General features: G+C 45.7%; 1 protein-coding gene across 1 annotated transcript in view; it reads right to left on the bottom strand.

The window, feature by feature from the left end:
- The window catches only part of LOC115237866 (cytoplasmic polyadenylation element-binding protein 2), a 129,794-nt gene extending 122,119 nt beyond the window's left edge, over nt 1-7,675 (bottom strand). Inside the window, exon 1 of the mRNA XM_029811208.1 lies at nt 5,652-7,675. Within this exon, the coding sequence (XP_029667068.1) occupies nt 5,652-6,758 (1,107 nt within the window). The 5' untranslated portion in view covers nt 6,759-7,675. The remainder of the gene's footprint in view (nt 1-5,651) is intronic.
- Nucleotides 7,676-9,989: the final 2,314 nt, after the last annotated feature.

Here is a 9,989-nt window from a genome sequence, read left to right as displayed (position 1 = left end):
AATATGTTTAGAAACTCGGTTACGGGCACGTAATAGCTATCGAATCGTTCGTCGGCGACTATAATTATCGCCTGGCGGCCTCTCATCTAAAAGCATCTCCTGATATCGCGGTCGTAACGGTGCTCCAGAACAGTTGCGCGGCGAACGCTATAAAAGTCGGAGTTTAAACACGCGAATTCTCAACGGAGCTGTATGTAAATATATGATGAAATTTAGCGAACAGAAATAGCTTTTAAGACGAATCTTCGCGTACTGTTAACGATAATAAAAGATCACATGTATCGAGAAAGCAAACGAGAAATTTGATACGATACATCATAATAGAGCGAAGCGCTGCGAAATCTCGACACGATCGTATCGGGATACTCGCCGAGAGAAGGGACACCGTCGAAAGAATCGATACGTGCCTCCGTGGGGTTCGCCACGACACTCGCCGCCGTCACATAGCGAAAAACGATCTGGTACTTAAATAATGATGATTAGCCGCGCGGGTCGTGGTAGCGTCGAGCGACGCGACGAATGCGATGAAGAAGCGATACCGTGGCGGCGGTATGCTGTCGTTGACGGGGGTCCCGCTCGTCCCTCTTTCTTCCTGTGCTCTCGCGCACGTTCTTACGTCAAACCATCCGACCCCCTTTCCGTCCAACCCGGTTCCGCTCTTGCGTTTCGAACGTCGGTGCGCCCGTTTACGGCTATATCGACGTCCCGTAGCGAGCACGGGGGCCGCGAGACGTTTAACATCCGAGGTCGCGCCGCGATCCTCGGACCGGAATGATATTCGTTAATGGGAGGACGGCCGCTTTTTACACGGCGAGCTTGTAATTGAAAACTGGCAAGAAATTTAAAACGCTCAATCTCCACGACACGTAAACCGGGCCGGCTCTCTAACTTTCAAATCGTATGTCTCGAATGATCGCGGAACATGAGTTATCGAGAGACACGAGATATTGACACTTTTTAATCTATCGATCGCCAGATCAAATGTATCCGTCTTGCGGATATCTATTTTTTTTGTTTGACAATGCCGTCCGGATTTGTCACCCGCGGTGAAACACATTTACATATCTGCTTACGACTGTATTTTCGCTCTCCTCAAGATCATTCTACGACATTGTATTTAATGTGTTGTACGAATGAAAATATGTCTACACAAATTTATTTAAATATTTCTGCAACTTGTTTCTGTAACGATAATTTGTCGCGAATCGGCGCAAACTGAGAAATTTACACGGGACTAAAATATTTCTACAGTCGGCGACTGAAGAAAGTTTAAAACACGCGTAATGGAAGGATTGTTGCACCAACGTGACTACGATACGCAAATGCAGCATACACAATAGCGCAAGAAACCCGAGCATTGGACTGCTAAACAAACGAATAGAATTCTGTATACACGTAAGATATCTTGGAGTGAAGACACAGCTAAATGGTGCAGAGTGTATGTCCGGCGAGGACGGAGAATCGGAGAGGAGAGACAGTAGAGAGTCCAGAAACCGAGATGGACAAGACAATGGACGGCGACAATAAGACTGCCCAGCTTCCAGCGACGCGAAAATAAATTAAAATGAAGTTTTGCATCGGTTACCGCAGTACATCTACCGTTGTGTCTCTTATAACGCGGGATGCCTCCGATGCGTAACGCATATTAAAATAATGACGTTGACGTAAGGCTCGTTTTGACGAAACAAAAATCGCAAATGACATTTTCGTGCGATTGAAAAAGCGTAGATAAAAATTTTCCCGAAAATAGTATAAACAATTTTTTTTTTTTTTTTTTTTTACATATTGCGACGCGGTTACCGACACAAGCTCGTGATCGTATTGCATGCACGTGTATGTATGCGCGATCAGTATCCATCGGCGATTGGTCCTCTCGACATATCGGCTAGAGGCGACCTACTGCACGTGCCCCGATTCCCCTTCTCAAGGTGAATGACGAGCAATGAGTTATCAGACTTCGAGCTCGAACATTTCTTCGCTCTGTTAGGCGCTTTTGCCGTATTACCTGGGCGCGTGCGCGCGCGCCTTCTATAATCCGCGACACTTGTGCTCGTGTGTTATTCATCGATCGTTCCTACACACAGTCGCGTCAAAATGGATCGCGTGAATCAAGACCGCGGCGAAAATCAGAAAATCGTCGAAAAAATACGGTTATTTTTACTCTTCTCGTGTTACCGTGCAATTCTTACTATTATCGGTTATGGTTGAAGCACGGTGATCCATATCAATAAAAACTACTATAGTTATATGATGAATAACGTAATTACGATACAATGCGAATTTAATTAAAGTGAATGAAAAGATTATATTTCGTACTAATAAATTCAAAGACAATGCCTCAAACTATATAGATATTTTTCATTATTCACTTTCTAAAATTTTTCAAAAATAAAATTCTATAAAAAATGAAGTTTTTTAAAAAAATATATAAACTTTACATAAAATTTAATACTTTCTTCCATATATTATTTTCTCTAAATTTTATATAATACTTTTCACATGTAAGAGAGAGAACCTTGATAGAATACATAAATTATAATTTCTAACATGGCAATTAAAGTTTTAGAAGAAAATCTCGAGAAACGTGGGCTATATCATAATTTCTACTAGACGTAACTTTTAATTGAATCGGTGTATAGGCCGCATATTCACGACTTGTTTGTGTACGAGCTAATTGTTCTTGGCGACGTATAGTCGAATCGACGATATTAAGGTTACTGATAAACGACCATCTCGCACTGCACGCTGCGCCTGTTCGTTCCTTGAAATGCAGTTATGATGGCTACCGATATGAATCTGATGAAATGACGAATTTTTACGTATGAGCTAGAAAAATATCGAAATGATTGTTGGTCCATCAAAATATTAAATAATAAAGACAATATTTTAATAGATATAGAGTATAGAGCGTAGTATATAAAAGTATAGAGCGTATATCAGAATAATCGTTAATAATAATTAATAATAATTAATTATTCTTAATTAGTCGATTATCAAAATAATTAATGCTTGGAAAAGTGTTAGAAGATAAACAATATTTTTCAGTTATGGTATATATAATCATACATTTCGAAATCTCTATAGCTTAAAAATTTACATTACACTTTTTTTGACGCGAATATATCGTGATATTATATATATTGTGTGTTATATTATTAGATATTAGTAAATACGTATTTTCAGATATCATAGATATATTATTCATAATTTTATACCATAGGCTTTATTATTTGGCATGGTTAATAAATCACGGTGAAGGAAAGCATTGTGTTGTGTACAAATATATAAATACGTTGGAATACGAGGTGCGTGGAGTTAATAGCTGAACGACAACATGACGACATCCGCCATTTCTCTCGAATAGTATGCAGATCTATTTTCGAGTGATGGTTAAAATAGCTGAGCTTAAACTTCTGCTAGACACTGTCGGAGTTACTACGTTCGAAAGGAATTAGGTCAGACTTGAACGACAAAATAAGTATCAGCAAAATAGTTTCCGATAGCGCGAGTAGATAACAAAAAATAAGTGAAATCGATTATTAATAGTAACCTCCATAATTCTTATCTACCATGGAAAAAGTATTTGGTCCAAAATAATTCCCCTTTTAAAACATGATGGTTATATATATACATTTTCATACGCATCGATTACTACTTTGGATAATTTTGGATAATTTGACAATTGAAAAGAAATCATCTTTTTTATACTTGCTCCAGTTCTGTCATAGCAATATAAAATTATCTTGAAATAAACATCTATATCTTTACAAGTGCAATCATCAAAAAAATAATTTTTAAATAATTTAATAAAGATCTGCCGTGTGTAAATTAATCTAAACTGCCTTTATTTGAACATTATTTTATTATTCATAAAATTATTGCGGAGAATTATTAAATAAAATTTGAAGGGATTCATCACAAAGCGCGTAATAAATAAAAGTAATAATAATAATTTAAAATGAATTTTACCCCAAACTAGAATATAATAACAATATAATATACATATACACGTTGACTTTATTAAATGAATTTGAATTAAATTATTTGAATTCAATTTATTTGTGAATTAAGCTTCTTATAGTGAAACAACCAGTGGCCACGTATAAACAAAATTATTTATTCACTTACTAGCCATATATATTGCATGAAAGATATATACATATATAATGAAAGCTTCCGTTTAAGATCGATATCACGTTTGAAATGTAACACGTCACAATGCGCATAAGGACGTAAATGGAGCAAGGTGTGGAAAGATATAGAATTGAGCAAAAAAAATAAACGCTAACCCATATTTTCACAACGTTATTAATACCATTATCTATTTCTTGTCTATATTGCTATCGATTATTTTTATTCAACGATAACACATGTGAATTGCGGTAAAACCCGATTGCACCAAAAAATGAAAGAGAGTTTCGAAACATTGTCGGGGTACAGTTTCAACCTGCTCTTTAAATGCGTATACGCGCAGTTGCGTTATCACGCGAATAGATATGCGAAATGATGGGCGGCGCGGCGCGGCGAGAGATAACCTGGATTCGACTGCGTAAAACTCTCGGAAAGGCATTCATCGACTACACGTTATGCCCTTAAACTGCATTCGCTTACGACTTATGTCCGGTGCGGACATTATCGCGACGTTAAAGACCACGATGTCACGCCGCACGATAGCATGACTAATCGCCGAAACAATCATTGTATTGGCTAAATTTAAATACAAGAAGCGTCTCTCTCTTTCTCTCTTCTTCTGTGTCTCTTTCTCTAGGAGTTGCGTAACTCCTGGTGGCACGAGGAACACGTGGCGCGGTGTCGTGGCACACGAAACGAGCGCGAAACTGCGGAAGTCGAAGCGCGCGTGCCTTCCTCGTCGGCCTGCGAGACCGCATGATTGCCGGCGCAGTTTTACAAGCGGATACCTTTGACTATACTACCTGCTCTCCACCGCGATCGATAACGCAATGCTACTCGGCTAAAAAAGTCGTGGCAACGGTCTGTGCCATCGCTGTGCTCGCGAATCGAGCGAAACAATAAGCCCGCGGTGGACTCTTGGAATTTTTTATCCTCCTTTTCTCGCGATCTCTGCAACTGTCGAGTAACGCGTACAGGGAAAAAAGAGTGCAATCTAGTTGCCTGTGTGATTAGCACGTCGTTAATAACGAGAAATATTTTTTTATGAAGTTAATACTTAAATATGCGATGTTGATTTTAACTTATTCATTAAGCAATTAGGGATGTGGTTGAGTTTGTTTAAGCACCGGAGAAAAGTACAAAAGAAAACTAGTTAGTTAAAAATCCTCGGGAAATTGAGCACAGGCGAGCAGCTATTTGCCCTCGCAAAAGTGTTTCATTCAGTGTGGAAAAATTCTCATTCGAGAGATGAAGAAAATAAATTAGAGCATTCGTTGCAATGTTGCTCTAATTTACTTTTTCAGAACTTGAGAGAAAATCAATTTTTAAAATTGAGAGATCTTGTTCACGAATTAAATTAAAAGTCTCAACACTTTAAGATTAATTTCCTCAAGTTTTTAGGAAAATGAATTAAATATTAAAAATCCTTGAAAAGTTTATCCGCCTACTTATAACACCTCACTACGCGGTAACTTCCGCGTCAACTTTCTAAACTTAAGAGAATTTCAAAATCGGCTCACCTGCTGGAACGGGGGTAACTGCAGCAGATCCCTCTCTTCGGCGGCGGTGACTTCGAAGGTCGGTGCTGGCTGAGGCGGATATATGTTGCCCTTGCCAGGATATGAGGTGCTCCGACGGAACTTGACTGGGCTGATGCAGGAAGGATGCGCCGCTGCCGGACCCGGATGACCCGGAAACGTTGGACTCGGTTTACGGCCCTGCAGACCGGCTGCCACCGCCGCGGCGGCGTGCAGGGACGAGTGCAGTGGCGGTAGATTAGGCACGGACCTGCCACGATTCCAAGGTGACAGGCCCTGACTGGCGACCGCAGCCGCTTGCGGGCCCGCACCCCACTGCTGCGGTGCCTGCGGCCCGCCCGACCACGCGGCGTAGCCCTTACCGGGCAGGTAGACCCCCGGATGGGATGTCGGCGGCGGTTGTTGCTGCTGCTGTTGTTGGTGTTGTTGTTGTTGTTGCTGTTGCGATACTTGCATACCGCCGTGTCTGGTACCCGCGGGTGCACCCGCGTTACCATGCTGCTGCTGCTGCTGCTGCTGCTGCTGTTGAGGAAAATTGTGGCTGGCCGTGATGGCGCGACGTGTGCCGGTCGACACGGCGGCGGAAGCGGCACCGGTGCTGGCGAACAGGCCCGCGGGCCCACCAGCCGGAAAGTTCTGAAAGGCGGCGATCGAGCCGTTGACTGGTAACGCGGCGTGCAAACCGCTATCGTCTGGCGCGGACCAGAGGCTAGGCACGCGACCGCCGGGATCGGCGAAGCCCTGCAGGGCCGAGGTCGTGCTACACGTAATATCCTTATCCGTCGACGAAGGCGTCGTCGGTGTGATGGCGATACTCTCCGCTTCAATCGCGTCCTTCGACTTGTCTTGTCCAGCCACTGTGTCGAGAGCGCTGCTCGGCGAGAGCGGAGCTGGTTTGCCGGTGGCTTGCTTCTCGATCAGCAGATCGTCCTGCATTGTGGATGTTGTTACGGTGACGGCGGCGCTGCCGATGGCTTTACTACTGCTGCTGTTGCTATTGCTGCCAGTGCCGCTATTACTCGTGGTCGCACCAGGTTTTGGACTTGTCAGGATACTGGAAAAGAGACTTGTCGTGCTGTAGTCCCCCATAAATCACCGCGGAACTTCCGGTGTCCACACAACGTTGCGTCCAACCGTCGCGTTAAGCAACACTTTCAGCTAGGCCCGTTCGGAAACTTGCTCTTCTTTTTTATTCGTCTCCCACGGGTCCCGTTACTCGCGGTTCGAGGGTGTCGTTGTCGTCGAACGTGAGAGGATCGCGCGCGTCTCTTACACGTAGTGTGACTCGTCGTCGTTTCTGTCCAGCACGAGCTTGCGGGACAAACTATCGATCCACGGCCGCACGCGTAAAAACACCCACGAAGAGAGAGACCCCGGAAACCGAGAGGCCACGTCGCACGATGATCCTCTTCGTCGCGTGTCTTCCCCTTCGCACTCTCGTTCTTCGCACCTTTCTTTCTCTCTCTTTCTCGTCCGGCTTCTTATCTTCTATTTTCACCGCCTCGATCTATTTTTCCTCAAAAGGGTCCACGTTGTGGAACGCGTAGTCTCACTTTCGTGTCTCCACGTCTTCTTATCACCGAAACCGTACACTTCTCGTCGAAAACGCTCTTCTAGATCCCGCTGACGTCGCGTCGCCCCGGTACAATTCGGCAGCGTCTCCGTGGCATCCTCTTAGTTGTCGAAGAGCCAAGCTTACTCGGCGACGCGCGTTGTCATCGTCGTCGCGGCGCTCCGATGCGAAGCGCTGCTCGTTACAAAGCTGCTCTTGACTACCTCCCTCGCGTTCGTTCGCCCGCTCGACTACCGTCCTCGTATTCGTTTTATCCGGGGGCTACCCCTTGGCGAACATAATTTTGATCCTCTCGACGGAAACACACCGCTGGACCACTTGGAATACTCCCAAATACGCAACGCAGCGCGCGTGACTACCTTTTGCTTTCCACTACCACACACACACGACTGCGATGCGAGGTCGCTCCGCGGATCGTATCGCAGAAACGGAGGAAGAGCGTGCAGAGCGTATACACGATATGTTTTACCACCCTGAGCCCGATAAAGTGACGAATCCACGTCCTTCGCGAGCGATTTCGCTGACGGCTGTCACACTAAACTCACAAGATTTCCCCGAGATAAATGAGGGCTGATACGAGAACAATGATAGCCAAGATTCTCCGCGGACACTCGCGGGATGGTAGTCGTGTACTATTCCCCGTCGCCGATCGCCGATTGTTACGCGGCGCGTATCGGTTGTCGCGCTCGCGAGATTGATCGATCGTCAATAAGCCCGTTACGTACGTGAGACGCGCGGCGCGGACGGAGGAGAGCTCACCGATGTGTATGTTGCACGCGCACACACCGTGAGTCTCGCGGGGATACTGATGACAAAACGCGAGCGCGAGCCCGAGGTGCGTAGCGCGCGCGGGGGTCAGGTCAGGGTTACTACCACTTCACCGCGCTCGTCGACTACGACTACGTGTATTCCACTCGAACAAATCGGAGCGGACAATCGGAGCGGATTCGCACACTGCGGTGACCGCACGCGGCGGGCGACCCGTGGTTCGCCTCTTCCACCGCCTCCACCGCCAATCCGCCTACACACGATATCCGTGCACCACCTCTGACCGTACACGTATACGTCGGTCTCTCCCACCTCCTCCTCTACGAGGTACTAGCGACGGTCTAACGTTGTCACCCGATCGGTTCGCATATTTTCCCTATTTACCTCCCTTAACGGCACACCGTTGTCTCACCGTCGTCTAGCCTCTGTGTCTTCTCCGTCGCGCGTACACCCTCGGGCCTCCGTTAACTGCGCTCGAATAGTACAGAAGAGGCAGAAGGAGAGAGAAAGGCTGGTGGAGGTGCAAGGAGGAGGAGGAGGAGGCTCGGAAAACTCCAGTCAGCAGAACGCGTTTCGGCGACGCGACTTCGTGGTCTCTCCTCTGTCGCCGCTGCTGCTGCTGCTGCTGCTGCTGTTGCTGCTGCGTCGTCGTCGTCGTCGTGTGTACCTCTCGCGCGCGCGCGCGCCGTAGCGGTGCGATTCGTGCGTCGTGCCGACTCTTGGAACACTGCGGCCGCGCCGCGGATCGGGGCATGCCACTGCTCCGTATTCGAGTATAAGTCGTCGTGTGACCTCGCGCGTCAAACCGTGCGCATTCGGCGATATTCGCCCGGCCGTCCGTGCACTTGCTGATCGGCCTCCTCGTCGTCGTCGTCGTCCTCGTCGTCGTCGCCGTCGCCGCCGTTGCGTCGGCGATTCTGCTCACGCAGGCGCCCTGACGCCGACGTCGCCACCGCCATCGCGGCCGCACCGACACCACCACCGCGACGCCTGTCACCCCACATCCCATGTACGCCTCCTAGCCGCCACCCTCTTCTTCGTGACCCTCTAGTTATACAGGGTGCCCTAAAATTATATTGAATGTCAATAATCAGCTACAGGCTTTATGATAAGTTTGCAGTAAAGTTATTTTTAAATTAATAGATTTTATAATGGATTAAATTTATGGAGACTATATTGAAAAGAAAATAAATCGTAATTCCTTCAATATAACAATTAGAAAGAAAGTAAAAAAATAAGAGAAATAGAGGATAGATAGTGTTTTTGTGATAATCGTTGAGCATTGAACACTTTCAAAAATGCCACAAAGCGCGCACAAAAAAAATTCGAGCTGAATACACAAATTTTCCTAAGGCAAGATGAAATCTCAATATTTTTGGGTGAAAAGTCATCCGGATAGGATCGAAAAATGAGATATCTTGTATACCTTTGACTCACATCTTCCTCAATACCGATCGATGCAAGCATTGCGAACGAGCGGCTTGATAAGCAGTCGCTTGATAAGAGCTGTTCGGTTACGTACTAAAAGAAAGAAACAAGACAACTGTATAGTATATACGAGAGATTAGAAGCTGGCTACGTAAAATAAAAATATCGCAACGAACGATTTATGGCGGCGGATAACGAGCACCTCATGCGCCCGCGAAAGCGAGACAGAATAAAGTACGCGTCGTAATTGCACTCGAATCTCGCGCGCCTTCGTAACCGGGGTTTCGTCTCGCGATGAGCTATCTTGTCGGAGGCTGCGCGATATGCGATAAATCTCTCATTATTAGCTGCATTATTAGCAGGCATACGAATTATGACCGCGGATGCGGCCTACATATTGTTCACGATACGCATATTCCTATATTCGTTTACTTAGATTTATATAACATTGCGTAATAGATGTTAGCGATACGCGGTGTTTCCGCCGAATGCAAGGGTAATCTAATCATTTTGACGAGATTTCGGGCGTCGCTGATAATGAGATGATGATA

Source organism: Formica exsecta, unplaced genomic scaffold (assembly GCF_003651465.1).
Source record: "Formica exsecta isolate Colony F162 unplaced genomic scaffold, ASM365146v1 scaffold314, whole genome shotgun sequence".
NCBI lineage: Eukaryota > Metazoa > Arthropoda > Insecta > Hymenoptera > Formicidae > Formica > Formica exsecta.
This window is presented reverse-complemented; position numbering and strand designations above follow the sequence as displayed.